Source organism: Mytilus californianus, unplaced genomic scaffold (assembly GCF_021869535.1).
Source record: "Mytilus californianus isolate M0D057914Y unplaced genomic scaffold, xbMytCali1.0.p SCAF_20, whole genome shotgun sequence".
NCBI lineage: Eukaryota > Metazoa > Mollusca > Bivalvia > Mytilida > Mytilidae > Mytilus > Mytilus californianus.
Genome location: NW_026262669.1, coordinates 9,108,445 through 9,131,318, shown reverse-complemented (window position 1 = coordinate 9,131,318; position 22,874 = coordinate 9,108,445). Strand labels below are relative to the sequence as shown.

Sequence of the window (22,874 nt, the reverse complement as noted above, 5' to 3'; positions counted from 1 at the left end):
TGCAAGCGGTTTACGATACGTATGGACTGTTACGGGTTAAATACGGAAAAATCAATCCGTGGACAATCCTTTCAGGTTCATTAAGAGTGTCTGCGAGTTGTTGCGAGTTCTACAGAGTTATTTACTGATTCCAGCGACATATTTGCGGATGCTTGCGACTGACTACGAGTTGGCAATTCGTAAGGACTCGTAAGAAAAATTCGTGTATGTGATGGGGGCTTTTAAAAGTTTACAATGGTTCTCAATGACAATGACAAAGTGACCACCAATACATCTTTAAACATATTATCTAGATGAACTAAATATAAGAATAACTTGTAGGAATGGAATAATTTCATGTAAATTGCAAGTCCAATTTAATGTGTTCAATCGGAAAAAATAAGCAAGAATCTCTTTAAAATAACAAGGATTGTTTGTTAAACTCGTATAATTTTGCATAACGATTATAAATATAATATGTTTAAATTGATGCAAGTATGCAATCTAACATACTTGCTATGATATATTAGAAGTAAAGAAAAATAGAATATACCACTGTTTGAGATCATTTTTTATTACGGAAAGCGGGACCAAGGGCAGATTACCATTGTTGTATTTTACAATAAAGCAGGGAATTATTTTTGTCTGATAAAATAGTTCGGTACCATATATATAGAAGCTTATATAATGGAAAAGTCATATTTTTACTTTGCCTAAATATATTAAATATTTGATGAAATACTGACTATACAGGCACTAAAATATTATTGACTTTTACACTACTGTTACCCAATATCTGCATTCGCTATGGGGAAATGTCTACGAGAGTTTCTATAAAATCAATTCACTATTACTAGCACGTTTACTCAATCTAGATTTCCATGCAGAAAAAAAAGCACAAATACACCACAGAAGGCTAATTGCATGGTTAGGTGTGCAAGACATTAACACCGTATGAAAATTAAAAAAAAAAACTTTCGACATTTCGCATAAAAAAAAAGCTATGTGATGGCATAGATTAAATTGTGCTTACTGTTTTTTTTTCCCAATCTACTGGGCGCAAAACTTTGTTATCGGAACACATCCCTTCCGTTTATATTTTAAAGAGTCTTGTTGGTCTCGTACAGGTAATTAAGAGTTTTTTTCGCGCCTGCGATGTGAGTCGCGGAAAGAGAAATATATGTGTTGCTTTTCCTGTGGCCTTAGCGGCGACGGCGGTTTCTGCTTAATTCAGTTTGATAGGAACTACTTGTGATAGATCAACGATATTTTATATAGAGTTGCATTACTATCAGTGTAGATCAGTTTGGCAGCTATTGCGAGGCCCTGTCTCCTAGGACAAAGTCCGGCAACTTTCAATTAATAAGCAATTTTTCAATATTAGATTTCTGATTTAGTTAATTTGATAGGAACTTCTTGTGATAGATCACTGACATTTTCTAAAAAATTGCAATACTATCAGTACATATCAATTTGACGCCCTGCTCCCTAGGTCATGATCCAGCGTCTTTCAAATACTAAGCAATTTTCAACGTTAAGTTGTCTGCTGAAGTTAGTTTGATACGAACTACTTGTGATAGATCAATGATAATTTCTCTAAAGTCACATTGCTATCAGTTTATATTAGTTTGACGATTATTACGAGGATCTGTCCCCTAGGTCATAGTCCAGCGACTTTGAATTGAGTTGATTCGAATTCCTGCCAATGGGTGAGACTTTTCTCTGTGTCAATAGTTTTTTGTTTTTGTTTTAGGTCTTACGCTGAAGATGTAAAGTCTAGTGTTGTAGATTTAAAGTCTTTCGCTGAAGATGTTAAGTCCAGCGCTGAAGAATTTAAGTCTAGCTCTGAAGATTTCAATATCAGCCCTGAGGATGTAAAGTCACGCGCTGAATGTTAAAAGTCTAGCTTTAAAGATGTTGAGATCAACGATGAATATGTCACGTAATGTCCAGCGCTGAGGATGTTAAGTCCAGCGCTAAAGATATAAAGTACAGAGCTGAAGCTCTAAATTCTACAAATGTAAAGTTTAGCACTGTATATATATCAAAAATCTAGCGCTGGAGATGGAAAGTACAGCACTAGATATACAATTGAGCGCTGTAGATTGTACAGAGTCAAGCGGTCGAGATAAAGTTCAGCGTTAAAGATGTAAACTCCAGCGCTGCAAATGTAAAGTCTAGTGCTGGATATAAAGTATAGTGCTGGATATAAAGTCTAGCGCTGGGGATGTAAAGTCTAGCGCTCTAACTGTAAAGTCTAGCGCTCGAAATGTAAGTATGGTGCTCGAAATGTAAAGTCGAGCGCTGTAGACATAAAGTCAAGTGTCTGTAAACCCCAATTCTCCGTAGTTTTTAGATGTTTAGGTAATAGAAATTAAAGATTTTTTTTTTGACATAGTCATGATAACAAATTCATTTTATTTCTTTGAATACTGCAATGTAAAAAAAAAACTATATTAAGTAGTTATATATAAATTCCACCGTTTGGTGTTTTCACTCATAGCACCATTTGTTGAAAAACAAATAGTAAAAGTTCAAACTTTTTTATATCGTTAGGTTGCTGTCTCATCGATGTATACCCACATCTCATTTTATTCAAATTTTAATGAACATTTTTCAAAGAATATTTATAATATGCTATAGCACCCTGCATCTGTATGAGAAGTCACCTTAAACAAATTTGTAAATAAACACTGCATAAGAAATGCATGTGTTATAATAATATGATTGTAATAATAATGAATTAAAAAGCAAATTCAGGAAATTAGATATATCTACAAGATGTTATTTTCCAGTACAAAGTCTTGTGTAAAACCCATATGTTTAACAATAAAACGAATTTTTCTCCAAATTATCTTCTCGGATACAGACACTAGTTTGTATTGTGAGACTAATAGAGGAGCGGGAAATACAACTGTAAACCTATAAGTTTTCATGTTTTGAACCAACTAACATCATTAGTTAGACGGTGTAAAAAATAGTTGAAAGATGAGAGCGAAAGAAGCGGGAAATATAAATGTAAGCTATACATAAACAAATATACTGTAATTGCTGATAATGCATTTCTCACGGCTATTTGATACAGGGAAGGTCGTTGTTTTATCATCTCTCCCACATTTATACATTCCATCCTCTAGTTTCCGCTGTAATTGTTAATTAATCTGACAGTGGTCGACATCATTCTGAAGTATTTTGCTACACCGATAAAGGAGTTTATTGTAATTAATATGTACGCATTTAAAATACTGCTTTAGGTACCATCTTCTCATCTTTTAAGGGAAACATGATGTTTCTAAAAAAAAAAAAAACATTATTCAGACGTGAATTTCAAACAATATAGATTGATTATATTAAAAATAAGAACATTGATTAAAAAAAAAGCTTGTTCATGTGTGTTATTGAAAACAGGTGTGTTCTTTATAAAAGTTGGCAAAAAATGTTTGTCCCAAATATAACCAGCCCCCTCTTAATAAACGAATGGTCGGGCCTAAATATTTATTTGGCTTTTTTTCTTTTTTTTATGAATCATGTAATTGTACTTTACCTAATGAAAACGTTTTTTTAGCTTTTAGACAAGAAGATTAACCCATAAATATGATTCCACACCGAAATCAGTATTATAGGAAAACTTATAAACTGTACATTCAGTTTGAATTTTTTACACTCCCGTTTTTTATATCACCATTAAATAAATGCATGTTGATACATGTATGGCCTTCATAACATGATTCGTGCTTCATTGACTTTGCACTTTATCCGAGGGTTTAGGACACAGAGTAACCAAAAATGATAAAACAAAAAATGATACTCTGACATTGTATCAAAGTCGAAATATAAGGCGGGCCGAGAACCCTTTTAAAAGAGTTCGTATATTCATTCATTGTCAGAAAAAGTTTAAAACTCAGTTCTACTTTTTTTACCTTTCTGAAATTTAGCTTTGATCTAAGGCATAAAAGGTTTATATAACACAAGCTTTACAAAGTTTATTATTTTCATGACAGTACTGAAACGCTCAACATAGGCGGACTACTAATGTATCAGTAAGATACCAACTGGCTGCATGCAAGCAGTTACGTTTTATCAACTTCTCAACTAAAGTATGCTTCTATAACTTATATATAAAACTTTCTTTTTTAATTTGTTTGAACACAAATTAAATCATCGTTCAAGTGAGATTAACCATCATAAAACCATAAGGTATCCGCAGGTCAATATTCAATCTTTAATTACTGGATAAGTGTCTTAATGGCAAGGTACAAATCGACTCCAGTCTAGAAAAGTGAATATATTTAACAGAGACTTTCAAACTTTCAAAGACTTGCCATAAACACAAAATTTCTAAATGACCGTGATGCATTAAGATATGTAGAAAAGTTAACAACTTCACAAGTTTGCTTGGCATAATCATATGTGGCGGGGTCGATCTAGTTTTTTTTTCAGATCACAACCATCGATCCATCTAATCTTGACCAATGGAAAAAAAATATCTATAAAAGAACGAACAATAAAAATAAGTCCAGTGACTAACTCATATCAATCACATGTTTTTTTTTTTTATTTAGAGAATATGTATTTTGACAAACTTTTGATAATTTCTGTTTATTTTCTAATTCACAGCTCCTCGTGTTTTCAAGTACTTATACATCCGGGGCTTTCATATTTTGGGTTGGAGCGATCCTGGTGAAGGTAAATCCAGAAAGCACTTCCGAAGCACCAACAAGATAAAAAAGTGTTTTTCATTTACTAACACTTGGTAGGTATCACTGACTTGAACTGTTATATGCCCCGAGAGTACCAATATACCAAGTATGTGCTTCGGTAATGACATGGTTTATAGCATACTTTTCTAAAATTTGCCGTTGGTAAATTTTGAAATTATTAAAAAAAAAAACAAAAAAAACTAAGGTTCCAACTCCCTTAGGCATAGTTGAACTTTTATGACCTTTTTTTGTATGTTCCTTTTGGTCACAAAGCTCCGGGCGTATTAAAGTATATTTACACATTGTACTTTACTTTCCAAGTTCTGGGTTTGAGCGTTTCTGATGAAGGTCATTGAAGTTAAGCGCTTCAGATGTTACAAATTTAAAAAGGTTATACTCAGAGAGATGTAGAGCTTGACAATATAGACACGAGTGTTTTTGTTTTAAGACTTGTGTTGCCTTCTAGATGTCTTTTAGTTAATGTGTCGTTGGTTTGTGTCTCATTGGCGTTTATCCAAAATCACCTTTTGTTCATACGTGTTTAAGCAAAATAATATTAAACAATTAAATATAATTTGTCTTTCATTAAAACAATACACACGTGGTAATAGAGGGACCCCCGTAGTAGACATCATTTTTACATTAACATGCAAGTACGATGATGAAGCTTTTTTTTAACTTGGTTGATATCCGATCATTAAATTAGAAATAATTTAAAATTTACAGGCATTCGTTACACTTTTAATGAAATCGTTGCACTTTAAATAAAAGTGTAGCCTACAGAACATGATTTCAGTATTCATGACAATTTAAGAGAAATAAGACAATAGCGTACTACATTTTAGTATTAACATTATTATGTTTTTGTTAATTTCCAGTTAGTTTATATGCTCGACTTCAAAGTACAAATAACCCAAGCTTTGAATGGGTATAGAAAAACGGTTTCACCCGGACTTCTCCCGTCCTTCAATAATACCTTTGCTTAAGTGGGGCGCCCAATTTGCTTTGCAGGATGTATTATATACTCAGTCGCGTCCGGTTAGAATGGGGGTGTTATATCCGATGACTCATGTAGGGAAGGTTTCATGGTCTCTGCGCGTTGAAGAACATTTGCAACAACTCTTTGAGGGGTCCGTTGTTTTCTTATTGCAAAGCGAAATTTCTGCTATCATACTTATTTTCTAGTGAAAGTCCAAATTTCAAACTCATATCGGTTGACTTACTTTGCAGAACCTATACCTTTTCTTGTTAATTGTTAACAAATTCTTGTCCTCAAATATACACGAAATAATTGCCCCTGGACGTTCAATCAATCAATCTGTCAATCAAAGAACATAAATTCATTACATATCTGGTGCATAATAGGTGTAAGAGATATATACTAGTTATTTTTATGAGAACTAAATTTTCTATAATGTAACTACGAGTACTGTTAGATCGGTATTTTCTTTTTTTTTTTTTTTCCTTTTTTTTAGCTTTCGTTTGATTCTTATTGGCGTGTCGATTTGATGAGTCAACCCTTTCCCCGACTGGTTTTTATAGTTTGTTCTCATGTTTTGCTGAAACACAACTGTTCCAGGTTTAGAGGAAGGTTGCGCGTTAGAAAACATGTTTAACTCCGCCACATTCTTATGTGTCTGTCCAAAGTCAGGAGCCTGTGATTTTGTGGTTGTCGTTTGTTGCTATTTAACATATTTGATTTTCGTTTTTGTTTTGTACAGAAATCAGACCGTTGGTATTTTTGGTTCAATTGTTATGCATTTGTTCGTGTCGAGGCCGTTTAAAGCTATCTCTACGGGATGTATTTTATTCATTGTTGATGAATACAGTGACATATTAGCGCTTACATCTACGTCATGTGGCAATGGTCAATACTGGTGGAAAGTTGTCATTGGCAGTCCTACTACATCTTCTTATAATTGTTATATTGCTTGATAAATGCCTTTTAGGGTAAACATAGAGCGTTGTTAGTTCTGACATTCGGAACTGCTCTGTCCTTGTCAGATTTCTTTTATCTTTAATAGAATTCTAGTTGATAGAAAATAACTTTCAGTTTACCGTTACGTTCTAAATGCTTACGTCATGTCAGCCATTTTGATTGCTGGATCGACAATTAATTCCCAACAAATACTAATGACACTATCTTGCCCACTTGGTGTCTTTTCTGTCTTTTAACATGAATTGTCTCAAATTAAGTGTAAATTGGCCCAATAGTGTTAAAGGAAAATTTGAAATGGAAAATGTTAATGACAACCTATGACAGACGCAAAGTAATTCAATTATTGTTCTGATATGGCCCTAATTGGCCAGATCAACTAAAATGAGGCTTTCGGTATCAAAGGAATACTATGAACAAAACATACAAACTTAAATAAATTGTTGCAATGTGACCTATAAAATGTCATTAAAACAACACTTATCCATGTACGCGTATTGTATATATTTTATGCCATCTGTCTCATAAGCCAAATACATATGGCTGCCATGGGTATTGATTGCTCTATAAAAAAGGAGATGTGGTATATATGATTGCCAATGAGACAACTATCCACGAAAGTTCAAATAAAGTGGATGTATGCAAATATAGGCAACCATACGGCCTTCAACAATGAGAAAAAACCATACCGTATAGTCGGTTATAAAAGGCACCGACATGAAATATATGAAACAATTCAATCGAGAAAACTAACGGCTTAATTCATAACAAAAGAATTTACGAAAAACAAATATGACAGACGTGAACCAACGACAACCACTGAACTACACGGCTCCTGACTTGGGACAGGCACATAAAGAATGTGGCGGGGTTGACATCTTCGTGAGCCTAACCTGGGACAGTAATGTAACAGCACAACATAAGAACAAACTATAAAAATCAGCTGAAAAAGGCTTAACTCATCAGATCGATACACAGAAAAAACATCAAACAAAAACATAGACAGGACGTGGCAGGTATATATCTATCCCTCATCCCTAACAATAAAAAAGACAGTTAAGTACAGATCTGAGAGTACTCGCAGTTACTAACAGCTAGTTCAAAGCCAATAACAACTATTAAAACAAAACATGGATTTAAGACTAAAATATCAATCAGTATACATCCAACATCGAGGGAATTTAGTGTAAAGACGTCAGAGAAAAAACATGACCTTGTGCAATGCCAAAAAATAGGTATCGACATAATTGTAATATTTAGAATGGTTTTAATCTACTGATAACAAAATCAATATTATACCAATAAAACAATATTCAAAGATTTATGTTTTAATGTTATTGGTTATTGTATAATACATATGTCAATCAATATGTGACCTCATTATTAGTATTTTATCATTATTGCAGTTTGTTCACAGTTTGTACACTTTTATTTAAATGAAAAAAAAGGCGATAATATTAAGTTTGTAAATTCTAATAAATCAACTTAATTTGAAAAGTAAAATGCAAAGGGAGACCTAGGATACATCATGTTCCGCCGTATTCATAGACTATCGATAGATACTTCGTAAAATATCATTCCAATGGCAGAACATAACTGCTTCAATTATAGTCTTGAAAATTTCATACACAATCTAAGTATTATTTTCATTATATGTATTATCAGTTGAAACGACATTTAGAATTGCAAAAGGGATATAAATAGACATTTGATTTAAACGGTAGAAAAGGGAAACTTTACTGTATCATAGATTATGTTGATGGTTAATATACTGAAACAATTAACAATCTATTTCATTCAAGAAGTTGAGAACTAAAAAGAAAATGTGAATAACGTTGCTTTTGCTATATTGCAATGGCGGTACATGATCGTATCTTAATGGACAAAGTCGATAAGGTTCGATTGTTTGTACTATATGTATCATGGCATAATTTTTATATCATTAACCAGTTAAGTGCATTATGTATGAAACTGTTCCTTTATTAATAAAAGCAAAACTGGTCCATTACAGGCTAACAGGGCATTAATCCGGGCCATTATGAATAAACATAGCTATTATGAATAAACAGGGCCATTACAAAAATAGGGCCATTATGAAAAAAAAAATAGGGCCATTATGAAATGTTAGGGCTATTACGGATTTTCAGTTGTTATCAATTCAAATACATTTCAGGGGAAGAGAAACATCAAGAAATTGAAAGTTCCCAAGAATCATGACTTATCTTATTTGACCCACTTGTCAAATTGATATTTACATAATACATTTAATGATGTGTATCAAATTTATTTAATTTTGAGTTTTTAAATCCGGAATGATATCTTGTATTTTGTATGCCTCGGTCTGTTATAATGGCGTTTCCTCGTGTCATTACAGGCATCCTCGACCATTATAACAGACATTGGACATATAACAAGGCCATCATGAAAACAACCATTGATTGATGAGTACAGTATTATATCTATTGTATATTACATTTGGTTATATTATGGGTACATTAATCCACTAATCATTTTTAATTCATCTCATTGGTACTTATTGTCATCAAAATTTATACTATACATTGGGGAATACACCAATTCTCTTACTTTAAGATATTTAGTATGTGTGTCATAAGAAAATTCCCTGGATTTGTTTCACACCTGCTCAAAATTCAAATCAGCAATGCTGGCATAACCTATGGCAAATTTTTAGTAACCATATCGAAAAATTGAAAAAAACGAATGTCCTTCGATGTAAAACTGTCTTCAACTTTAATTAACTTATAAAATTCAATGTTTAGTGCTGAATAACCCTTTTTCTTTTAATAGATACTAGACCACACCCGCGACATCGTGGGTCCGTGACTGAATTAAAGTATGCCTTATTTTTAATCTGGATTTTAAGTATTGGTATTGTCATGATAAAGTCATGTTGATTATAAGAAGCACGGTTTTCTCTGCTTTCAAAATCTTTCTGTTCGAACCCGTCGACCTGGAACTTATTAATTATTTGTAATATTAATTGTTTGGAAAACCGAAGGGGTCTGGAGTGGTGTAATTTTTAATCAACATCATTGTCCTATATTAGTTATATATAAAGTTTATGGTTATATATAAAGTTTAACTCTTTGATTTGCCGTTTTTACGTCGTGCCGGCTAACCATGCTAACAAACTAGAAACTGTACCTAAGCCTTTATTTTAAGTCCGGATTTTTAGTATTTGTATTGTTATCTTATAAAGTAAAACTGATTAAAATACTACAACCGGAAATAATGTGACAATGAATGAATTTAGTAGTGTCAATCCTGTATAATGACGAAGTGTTCACTTGGATTTCGCGGGCAGTACGTCGACTGAGCATGCGCGAAAGCGTATAAGACACGGATCGTTAACGGTCTCCGAATTTGGATATTTTCTCAAAAATTGGCGTTTTCTGTGGAAAAAAAGATTGTTTAAAAGATAAATTTAGGAAGCACAAAACACTACATTTATACGTCATATCAAAAATATTTCCGCTTTTGTATGGTTTCAGAGGAGTTGCGGCTCAATGAAATTGGTCTCTTACTTTAGGCCACAGACCACAATTAAATTCCTCTATTAGTTCTTTATAACGTTTTGTCTCATTAAAAAAAATGCACCGATCATTTTTGTCCAATATTTTGTGTGTGTACAGTACAGTACTAGTCCAAAAATATATCCAACATTCAGAAAGATTGTTCCAATCACTCTTACAAATTTAGCCAAAACACATCCATATCCCTAATGACAAGTCAAGAGATGTTCCGAAAACTGTAAATATGACCTATTTGCACCTGGCCTAATCAATCTTTCCATATCAAAGTCATTTAAAATACAACATCCAAAAGTTTATTTCACCTCTCTTCTTTCATTTCCGCCCAAAAAAAAAAAACTAAGAAACGAGTGAGGAAGGGAAAGAACAAAAAAAATAAGAAAAAATACACTCTAATTAAAAGGAACTATACGGACAACGAAAAGCGGGGTCATTAATTGTGGTTTTGAGCCTATTAGGGGTATAAAACTTGAACAATTCTCATGAAACTTGGCATGATTTAAGCTTAGTGTATTATCAAACAGTTAACAAAGTTTCAAAGCCATATAATATCAATTATAAAAAATGTGGCAATTTTTATATCTGAACTATTGGTGCTGAATTGTGGCGTTGAATTAGAACAATTTCAACTATCAAATTTGAGCTTTTAAACACCAAAAGATACAAACACTTGCACTTTTTAATGTCTCTATGTATAAGTTATCACCTATCTAAAGCAACAGATAGCATACATCATGTATCAGACTTATAAAAAATGGCCAGAAGTTAATTTTATATGAGCCTGTGCCAAAAAATAGAGGTTTTCAAATGAAGTGAAGCCTTATATGAAATGTAATATTTTTCACTAACCACAATTTTCTGAAGTTGTTACGTTATAAATAAACCTTGTACATGTTATAAATGTACTTTTAATTGAAATTTTAGTTTCAAATAGCATAACACATGTGGATAAAATGGTCTTCAACAATGTCAAGCTTAAAAAAACAGGTTGTCAATGTAGGCCGTTCCCCACATTTGCATATTAAAAAATATATAAATGATATGGGAGATGGAGATATGCTTCTTTTTGTTCAAATCTTTTCTTAGATATGATAAAACATGGAGCCTGGATGTAACAAGACTATTGCTTTCAACTATTTATGTAGACAGTATGGTCTGATGCAAAGTTCATTCACTATACTTTTGAAAACTGGCATAAAATTTCAGCCTCAAAAGGCCAATATTTTAACCACTAGCCATCAAACAGAAGAAAATAAAGGTAGTCTGTGAAACAGACATATAAAACAACCAGTAATAATTAGTGCTTTTGATACATACCCAGTGAAATCGGAGACATTTACAGAAATCAATTACGATAGATTCGGTATGATAATACAGCCTGCAACAATGAGCAAAACCTATACTGCATAGTAAACTATAAAAGGTCCCGAAATAAAACTAGCAGCCTGATTTATGTACAAAATAATTATGGAAAATAATTATGATATACAGCAACAATCAACAACCACCAAATTACTGGGTCCTTACTATGGACTGTTACTGGGTACTTACTATAGACTGTTACTGGGTCCCTACTATGGACTGTTACTGGGTCCTTACTATGCACTGGTACATGCAAAAAGTGGCGTGTTTAACATGTTACCTGGCAAAAAAAACCCTCCCCTAACATGGGACAGCGTATGTGCATAATCTCAGACATTGAATCTTTAAAAAAAGGATACATATTTTAAAGCAATTGAAAATACATTAGAAATAACTTTTGAAAATTGTAGGATTGGATAGCGGAAACATAACGGTACAAACATTATTTGATACTTGAGAAATAGCTGAGATAAATAATTTAACCAATTCTTCCACAATATTCATCTTAATAACTTCGGCTTTTGTGATTCTGGAATTGATGGATCGTGTAATCCTGCGACAAGGGAATGTCATTGTCGACCTGGTTATATAGGATCACATTGTTATGAAGGTAAATTGTCCATGTGATTAGGGTGGATCATGCTACCTCGCGACAGGGGAATGTCATTGTCGACCTGGCTATATAGGATCACATTGTTCCAAAGGTAAATTGTTTGTGTGATTGTGTAGGATCATTTGACCCTGTGACAGGGGAATGTCATTGTCGACCTGGCTATATAGGATCACATTGTTCTAAAGGTAAATTGTTTATGTGATTCGGGTGGATCATGTTACCCAGCGACAGGGGAATGTCATTGTCGACCTGGCAATATAGGATTACATTGTTCTAAAGGTAAATTGTTTATATGATTGTGATGGAGCATGTTACCCTGCGACAGTGGAATGTCATTGTCGACCTGGCTATATAGGATCACATTGTTCTAAAAGTAAGTTGTTTATGTGATTAGGGTTGATCATGTGACCCTGCGACAGGGGAAAGTCATTGTCGACCTGGCTATATATGATCAAATTGTTCCAAAGGTAAATTGTTTATGTGATTGTGGTGGATCATGTTACCCTGCGACAGGGGAATGTCATTGTCGACTTGGCTATATAGGATCACATTGTTCCAAAAGTAAATTGTTTGTGTGATTGTGATGGATCATGTGACTCTGTGACAGGGGAATATCATTGTTGACCTGGCTATATAGGATCACATTGTTCTAAAGGTAAATTGGTTATGTGATTGTGGTGGATCTTGTTACCCTGCGACAGGGGAATGTGATTGTCGACCTGGCTATATAGGATCACATTGTTCTAAAGATAAATTGTTTATGTGATTGTGGTGGATCATGTGACCCTGCGACAGGGGAATATCATTGTCGACCTGGCTATATAGGATCACATTGTTCTAAAGGTCAATTGTTTATTGGATTCGGGTGGATCATGTGACCCTGTGACAGGGGAATGTGATTGCCGACCTAGCTATATAGGATCACATTGCTCTAAATGTTAATTGTTTATGTGATTAGGATGGATCATGTGACCCTGCGACAGGGGAATGTCATTGTCGACCTGGCTATATAGGATCACATTATTCTAAAGGTAAATTGTTTATGTGAGTAAGGTGGATCATGTGACCCTGTGACAGTGGAATGTCATTGTCGACCTGGCTATATAGAATCCCATTGTTCCAAAGATAAATTGTTTGTGTGATAATGATGGATCATGTGACTCTGTGACAGGGGAAAGTCATTGTTGACCTGGCTATATAGGATCACATTGTTCTAAAGGTAAATTGTTTATGTGATTGTGGTGGATCTTGTTACCCTGCGACAGGGGAATGTCATTGTCGACCTGGCTATATAAAATCACATTGTTCTAAAGGTAAATTGTGTATGTGATTAGGGTGGATCATGTGACCCTGCGACAGGGGAATGTGATTGTCGACCTGGCTATATAGGATCACATTGTTCTAAAGGTAAATTGTGTATGTGATTGTGGTGGATTATGTGACCCTGCGACAGGGGATTGTCATTGTCGACCTGTCTATATAGGATCACATTGTTCTAAAGGTCAATTATTTATTGGAATAAGGTGGATCATGTGACCCTGCGACAGGGGAATGTCATTGTCGACCTGGCTATATAGGATCACATTGTTCCAAAGGTAAATTGTTTGTGTGATTATGATGGATCATATGACTCTGTGACAGGGGAAAGTCATTGTTGACCTGGCTATATAGGATCACATTGTTCTAAAGGTAAATTGTTTATGTGATTGTGGTGGATCTTGTTACCCTGCGACAGGGGAATGTCATTGTCGACCTGGCTATATAAAATCACATTGTTCTAAAGGTAAATTGTGTATGTGATGAGGGTGGATCATGTGACCCTGCGACAGGGGAATGTGATTGTCGACCTGGCTATATATGATCACATTGCTCTAAAGGTAAATTGGGTATGTGATTGTGGTGGATTATGTGACCCTGCGACAGGGGAATGTCATTGTCGACCTGGCTATACAGGATCACTTGTTCTAAAGGTAAATTGTTTGTGTCATTGTGATGGATCAAGTGACCCTGTGACGGGGGAATGTCATTGTCGACCTGGCAATATAGGATCACAGTGTTCCAAAGGTAAATTGTTTGTGTGATTGTGTAGGATCGTGTGACCCTGTGACAGGGGAATGTCATTGTCGACCTGGCTATATAAGATCACATTGTTCTAAAGGTAAATTGTGTATGTGAGTAAGGTGGAGCATGTGACCCTGTGACAGTGGAATGTCATTGTCGACCTAGCTATATCCGATCACATTGTTCTAAAGGTAAATTGTGTATGTGATTGTGGTGGATCATGTTACCCTGCGACAGGGGAATGTCATTGTCGACCTGCCTATATAGGATCACATTGTTCTAAAGGTAAATTTTTTATGTGATTAGGGTTGATCATGTGACCCTGCGACTGGGGAATGTGATTGCCGACCTGGCTATATAGGATCACATTGCTCAAAAGGTAAATTGTTTATGTGATTAGGGTGGATCATGTGACCCTGTGACAGGGGAATGTCATTGTCGACCTGGCTATAAATAATCACTTGTTCTAAAGGTAAATTGTTTGTGTCATCGTGATGGATCATGTGACCCTGTGACAGGGGAATGTCATTGTCGACCTGGCTATAAATAATCACTTGTTCTAAAGGTAAATTGTTTGTGTCATCGTGATAGATCATGTGACCCTGTGACAGGGGAATGTCATTGTCGACCTGGCTAAATAGGATCACATTGTTCCAAAGGTAAATTGTGTGTGTGATTGTGTTTGATCATGTGACCCTGTGACAGGGGAATGTCATTGTCGACCTGGCTATATAAAATCACATTGTTCTAAAGGTAAATTGGGTATGTGATTGTGGTGGATTATGTGACCCTGCGACAGGGGAATGTCATTGTCGACCTGGCTATACAGGATCACTTGTTCTAAAGGTAAATTGTTTGTGTCATTGTGATGGATCAAGTGACCCTGTGACGGGGGAATGTCATTGTCGACCTGGCAATATAGGATCACAGTGTTCCAAAGGTAAATTGTTTGTGTGATTGTGTAGGATCGTGTGACCCTGTGACAGGGGAATGTCATTGTCGACCTGGCTATATAAGATCACATTGTTCTAAAGGTAAATTGTGTATGTGAGTAAGGTGGAGCATGTGACCCTGTGACAGTGGAATGTCATTGTCGACCTAGCTATATCCGATCACATTGTTCTAAAGGTAAATTGTGTATGTGATTGTGGTGGATCATGTTACCCTGCGACAGGGGAATGTCATTGTCGACCTGCCTATATAGGATCACATTGTTCTAAAGGTAAATTTTTTATGTGATTAGGGTTGATCATGTGACCCTGCGACTGGGGAATGTGATTGCCGACCTGCCTATATAGGATCACATTGTTCTAAAGGTAAATTGTTTATGTGATTAGGGTGGATCATGTGACCCTGTGACAGGGGAATGTCATTGTCGACCTGGCTATAAATAATCACTTGTTCTAAAGGTAAATTGTTTGTGTCATCGTGATGGATCATGTGACCCTGTGACAGGGGAATGTCATTGTCGACCTGGCTAAATAGGATCACATTGTTCCAAAGGTAAATTGTGTGTGTGATTGTGTTTGATCATGTGACCCTGTGACAGGGGAATGTCATTGTCTACCTGGCTATATAGGATCACATTGTTCTAAGGGTACATTGTTTATGTGAGTAGGGTGGATCATGTGACCCTGTGACAGGGGAATGTCATTGTCGACCTAGCTATATAGGATCACATTGTTCTAAAGGTAAATTGCTTATGTGATTTGGGTGGATCATGTTACCCTGCGACAGGGGAATGTCATTGTCGACCTGGCTATATAGAATCACATTGTTCTAAAGGTAAATTGTTTATGTGATTAGGGTAGATCATGTGACCCTGCGACAGGGGAATGTCATTGTCGACCTGGCTATATATGATCACATTGTTCTAAAGGTAAATTGTTTATGTGAGTAGGATGGATCATGTGACCCTGGGACAGGGGAATGTCATTGTCGACCTGGCTTTACAGGATCACTTGTTCTAAAGGAAAATTGTTTGTGTCATTGTGATGGATCAAGTGACCCTGTGACGGGGAATGTCATTGTCGACCTGGCAATATAGGACCACAGTGTTCCAAAGGTAAATTGTTTTTGTGATTGTGTAGGATCGTGTGACCCTGTGACAGGGGAATGTCATTGTCGACCTGGCTATATAGGATCACATTGTTCTAAAGGTAAATTGTGTATGTGAGTAAGGTGGATCATGTGACCCTGTGACAGTGGAATGTCATTGTCGACCTAGCTATATCCGATCACATTGTTCTAAAGGTAAATTGTTTATGTGATTAGGGTGGATCATGTGACCCTGCGACAGGGGAATGTCATTGTCGACCTGGCTATATATGATCACATTGTTCTAAAGGTAAATTGTTTATGTGATTGTGGTGGATCATGTTACCCTGCGACAGGGTAGTGTCATTGTCGACCTGCCTATATAGGATCACATTGCTCAAAAGGTAAATTGTTTATGTGATTAGGGTGGATCATGTGACCCTGTGACAGGGGAATGTCATTGTCGACCTGGCTATAAAGGATCACTTGTTCTAAAGGCAAATTGTTTGTGTCATCGTGATGGATCATGTGACCCTGTGACAGGGGAATGTCATTGTCGACCTGGCTATATAGGATCACATTGTTCTAAAGGTAAATTGTTTATATGATTGTTGTGGATCATGTGACCCTGTGACAGGGGAATGTCATTGTCGACCTGGCTATATAGGATCACATTGTTCCAAAGGTAAATTGTTTGTGTGATTGTGTAGGATCATGTGACCCTGCGACAGGGGAATGTCATTATCGACCTAGCTATATAAGATCACATTGTTCTAAAGGTAAATTGCTTATGTGATTAGGGTGGATCATGTGACCCTGCGACAGGGGAATGTCATTGTCGACCTGGCTATATATGATCACATTGTTCTAAAGGTAAATTGTTTATGTGAGTAGGGTGGATCATGTGACCCTGTGACAGGGGAATGTCATTGTCGACCTAGCCATATAGGATCACATTGTTCTAAAGGAAAATTGTTTATGTGATTAGGGTGGATCATGTGACCCTGCGACAGGGGAATGTCATTGTCGGCCTGGCTATATAGGATCACATTGTTCTAAAGGTAAATTGTTTATGTGATTAGGGTAGATCATGTGACCCTGCGACAGGGGAATGTCATTGTCGACCTGGCTATATAGGATTACATTGTTCTAAAGGTAAATTGTTTATATGATTGTGGTGGATCATGTTACCCTGCGACAGGGGAATGTCATTGTCGACTTGGCTATATAGGATCACATTGTTCTAAAGGTAAATTGTTTGTGTAATTGTGATGGATCATGTGACCCTGTGACAGGGGAATGTCATTGTTGACCTGGCTAAAAAGGATCACATTGTTCTAAAGGTAAATTGTTGATGTGATTGTGGTGGATCATGTTACCCTGCGACAGGGGGATGTGATTGTCGACTTGGCTATATAGAATCTCATTGTTCTAAAGGTAAATTGTGTATGTGATTAGGGTGGATCATGTGACACTGCGACAGGGGAATGTGACTGTTGACCTGGCTATATAGGATCACATTGTTCTAAAGGTAAATTGTTTCTGTGATTGTGGTGGATCATGTTACCCTGCGATAGGGGAATGTCATTGTCGACCTGGCTAAATAGGATCACATTGTTCCAAAGGTATATTGATTTTTGTTTATTTCTTGGGTATAGGTAAACCTTGTATTGAAATGTTCAAAAGAGCATACATTTTTTATCTGATATATAGACTTTGGCAAAACCATGGAATCTAATATCCACGAAACGACAACTTTTCCTAAATCCCAGAATAGCTTGTAAAAATTATATGAATAGAAAGAAAAGTTGATTACAAGAGTGTTTTTTTCTAATAATTTAAGGTTATATCTTATAAGGAGAATAAAAAAGTTACTTAAATAAATCATCTATCTTTACTGGTGAGACAGAAATGTCGCTATTTATTTTAACTATGTATCTTTACTGGTGAGACAGAAATGTCGCTATTTATTCTAAATATGTACCTTTACTGCTCAGACAGAAATGTCGCTATTCATTCTAACTATGCATCTTTACTGGTGAGACAGAAATGTCACTATTTATTCTAACTATGTATCTTTACTGGTGAGACAGAAATGTCGCTATTTATTTTAACTATGTATCTTTACAGGTGAGACAGAAATGTCGCTATTTATTCTAAATATGTACCTTTACTGCTCAGACAGAAATGTCGCTATTCATTCTAACTATGTATCTTTACTGGTGAGACAGAAATGTCACTATTTATTCTAACTATGTATCTTTACTGGTGAGACAGAAATGTTGCTATTTATTCTAACTATGTATCTTTACTGGTGAGACAAAAATATCACTATTTATTCTAATTATGTATCTTTACTGGTCAGACAGAAATGTCGCTATTTATTCTTATTAAGTATCTTTACTGCTCAGACAGAAATGTCGCTATTTATTCTAACTATGTATCTTTACTGGTCAGACAGAAATGTCACTATTTATTCTAATTATGTATCTTTACTGGTGAGACAGAAATGTCACTATTTATTCTAATTAGGTATCTTTACTGGTCAGACAGAAATGTCGCTATTTATTCTAATTATGTTTTTTTACTGGTCAGACAGAAATGTCACTATTTATTCTGACTATGTATCTTTACTGGTGACACAGAAATGTTGCTATTTATTCTATTTATGTATCTTCACTGGTGAGACAGAAATGTCGCTATTTATTCTGACGAGGTATCTTTACTGGTGAGACAGAAATGTCGCTATTTATTATAATTATGTATCTTTACTGGTGAGACAGAAATGTCACTATTTATTCTAATTATGTATCTTTACTGGTGAGACAGAAATGTCATTATTTATTCTAATTATGTATCTTTACTGGTGAGACAAAAATGTCGCTATTTATTCTAACGAGGTATCTTTACTGGTGAGACAGAAATGTCGCTATTTATTCTAATTATGTATCTTTACTGGTGAGACAGAAATGTCACTATTTATTCTAATTATGTATCTTTACTGGTGAGACAGAAATGTCACTATTTATTCTAATTATGTATCTTTACTGGTCAGACAGAAATGTCACTATTTATTCTGACTATGCATCTTTACTGGTGAGACAGAAATGTCGCTATTTATTCTAACGAGGTATCTTTACTGGTGATACAGAAATCTCACTATTTATTCTAATTATGTATCGTTACTGGTCAGACAGAAATGTCACTATTTATTCTAATTATGTATCTTTACTGGTCAGACAGAAATGTCACTATTTATTCTGACTATGCATCTTTACTGGTGAGACAGAAATGTCGGTATTTATTCTAATTATGTATCTTTACTGGTGATACAGAAATGTCGCTATTTATTCTAATTATGTATCTTTACTGGTCAGATAGAAATGACGCTATTTATTCTAACTATGTTTCTTTACTGGTCAGACAGAAATGTCACTATTTATTCTAATTATGTATCTTTACTGGTCAGACAGAAATGTCACTATTTATTCTAATTATGTATCTTTACTGGTGACACAGAAATGTCACTATATCTATTGACATGAGCTCCCTTTCGACTTTTATAAATTTTTGATTTTACGTTTTCGCTTGTTGGTCAATGATAAGTTTTTGTGTTTTGGTCTGTTTTTCTGTTTATTGAGTGCTATAAACATTAATTTATTTTCCTGGTTCATTGGTCAATGTCAAGTTTTTGTGTTTTGTTCTGTTTTTGGAAGGTGCTATAAGGTGTAGGTCAACTATGTTTGGTGTATGAAATGATTGTAATGTGCACATGTAGGTCTGGCGGGTATCATCTGACCTTGACCTCATTTACATGGTTCATTTGATCAATGTTAAGTTTTTGTGTTTTGGTCTGTTATATTAGGTACTTTGATCAATAGGTTAACTATGGTTGGTGTATAAAATTACTGTAAGGTGTACATGTCGGTCTAGCGGGCATCATCTGACCTTGACCTCATTTTCATGGTTCATTTGTCAATGTAATTTTTTTGTGTTTTGGTCTTTTTTCCCTAATTACTCAGTAATTCAGCATTAGGTCAAAAAAATTTGGTGTATGGAATAACTGTAAGAGGTACATGTTTAAACATGATTATGATTAGTCTGGAATGTACAATCATAAGACCTGTAGGTAACTGTCTTTACAGCGCATTCGCGCTTTGATTTTCCCTCCCTGTTGAAAGCCTCACTGTGACTTTGAGATGATGAACAGTAATAAAACCACTGTTCCTTTACTCTTTGTGTGTTTTTTTGCTGTGCATGTACTGATTTTGTGTCATGGGTTGATACCCCATATCCTTTGTTTTTCTATTAGCTAAACCACTGGACGTTAAGCAACCAACAATCAATCAATCTATTAGCTAAAATGATAAAGCAGTATCATTACAAAGTAAAGGGAAACTCCCATGTTAATTAAATAACATTGTAAATGTTTTAGTTTGTCCTGCTGGGACCTTTGGCAATTTATGTCAACAGAAATGTACATGGTGTGATGAAGGACAATTCTGTGACCACATCACTGGTCAGTGCCTGGCTATTATCTGTCCACCTGGTTATACTGGACATACCTGTCAGAAAGGTAAGTGGTCACATATAAAATGATATTAAAGACAAGTGTAAATAAAAATCAATGAGACAGCAACCCAGTGACACACAACAACTTTGGGTAAGATACTATTCTGAAAACATTTTTGTCAATTAGATTCATTCTTTGGGAAATGAATTTTTCCAGAGGTATCAATCTAGCAACTTCTCCAGATACTCTGGAAAAGTAATTATTCAAAGGTTTTAAGGTGTCAATCTAAATCGAAGGCACTTTGTTTTATTATTTTCACCAACAGAGATTTGAGAATATTATTTTGTAAAGTTATATCCTATTATGGAGATATGTCCTAACCTGTTGATTGGTGAAAAAAACGGTCACTGGTTCTGTCATTCATAAAATTGACCAAATGAATGAAATCCACCCATCAATTGTAAAAGCTGGACAACACTCTGTACTTTATTTTTGGCTTTCAACAAATGTTTCAATAGTTGCTACTTTCATTTTCTACTTTCAGTTTGTCCTAAAGCTACAGCAGGCATTGACTGTTTAGACAAATGTTTTAACTACTTTCATTTTTTACTTAAGGTACAACATAATAGACTGTTATACAAATATTTAACTACTTTCATTTTTCTACTTTCAGTTTGTCCTGAAGGAACAGCAGTCATTGAGTGTTTAGACAAATGTCCTAAGTGTGACAATGGAGGGTTATGTGATTATAAATTAGGGAGGTGCATCTGTTTACCTGGCTTCAGAGGAGATTTCTGTCAAGCTGCTGGTAATTAATTTTCAAGATCCAATTTCTTGTTTAGAGATGGCAGTGTGTTAGGCCAATCAAAATCAATTGGTAGATGTTCATCCCCGCCCGTACACCGTACACCAATAATGCTAAAATCATCCCCGATGGATTATTTTTTTTACTGTTACCGTTAATCGCACTAATAATTTCGTTTTATACAAAATTTCCTATTGCAAAATATTGACATGGTTTTTCGTATTATTTCAAAAAGTTTAACCAAAATGATAAAGGCGATCTACAATGGTTAAGTTACATTCCGAGTAAGAGAGATTGGTTATGGTAAGGGCCTGAAATATTTGGGTAATTAGTGGTCAAAGAGAGCAAAGTACGTCACAAATTTCAATGGTCAGGAAATATTTGACCATAAATCCCCAGGGATGATATCTAAAGCGGAAGATTGATGGCACACATTGGTATGTAAAACATGACTGGAGTAAAGACATCAAGTTGACACTATTACAAACTTGTGCAATGTATTACATTGTTTTGGATCATATAAAACGTCAGCCAATGTATAACTCGGAAACTTTCAAAATTATCCTTGTTGACAAATACCCAAGACCCTCTAGCCCCAACCACTCATTAAATTCATGAAACAACTTCTTTTGGTTCAGTTCATGTTTTAGGCATTTGATAAATTGTGCATAAGATCTAGAAGAAACAATAAACCCTATAGCATTTTTCAACACTTAATTGGTTTCCATCTATGTTCCCATTGTACTAAATATACTTGTCCTCCCAACAAAAAAAAAACAAACTGAAAATCTACCAATTAATTTTAGTTGGCCTTATGTAGACAATGTTAAATATCTTATTTTCAGAAATTGATGTTGATTCTTTTTTCAAATTAATTTAGCTTGCTATTAATAAAAAGTAGAATTAAGATATATGGTTTATAACATTTCTTTGACTTAAGTATTAGATATTTGACTTGAGAGAGTGGATGAATATTGTCAATTAACGAACATGACAAAAGGGGAATCTGTTTCTCACCTATAGTTTTAAGTGTAAAACCCCTGATAAGATTGAACCAAAGGAATGTTGTTGCCAACAATATACCAGTAACATGACAACAATCTGCCAGTCACATGACATAAAAGTGCCAATAATCTACCAGTCACATGACATAAAATGACAACAATTTACTAGTCACATGACATAAAAGCGACAACAATCTACCAGTCACATGACAACAATCTATACCAGTAACATGACATAAAAGTGACAACAATTTACCAGTCACATAACGTAAAAGTGACAACAATCTACCAGTCACATGACATAAAAGAGACA

General features: G+C 35.0%; 2 protein-coding genes across 3 annotated transcripts in view; one reads left to right on the top strand and one right to left on the bottom strand.

The window, feature by feature from the left end:
• LOC127731750 (alpha-(1,3)-fucosyltransferase 7-like) overlaps nucleotides 1–22,874 on the bottom strand; it is a 637,348-nt gene that overhangs the window by 16,894 nt on the left and 597,580 nt on the right. The gene's annotated exons all lie outside the window — the stretch shown is intronic.
• LOC127731827 (multiple epidermal growth factor-like domains protein 11) lies at nucleotides 1,925–21,568 on the top strand. Its single transcript, XM_052240667.1, has 4 exons — nucleotides 1,925–1,999; nucleotides 16,665–16,830; nucleotides 20,675–20,815; nucleotides 21,426–21,568. The coding sequence occupies exons 1-4, from the start codon at nucleotides 1,925–1,927 to the stop codon at nucleotides 21,566–21,568; spliced, it is 525 nt and encodes a 174-aa protein (XP_052096627.1).

Coding starts and splice junctions, on each gene's coding strand:
- LOC127731827 (XM_052240667.1), top strand. CDS start 1,925: ATGTCCAGCGCTGAGGATGTTAAGTCCAGCGCTAAAGATATAAAGTAC. Junction 2,000..16,664: donor AAGCTCTAAATTCTACAAAT/GTAAAGTTTAGC, acceptor TTATGTGATTAG/GGTGGATCATGTGACCCTGT. Junction 20,816..21,425: donor TGGACATACCTGTCAGAAAG/GTAAGTGGTCAC, acceptor TTCTACTTTCAG/TTTGTCCTGAAGGAACAGCA.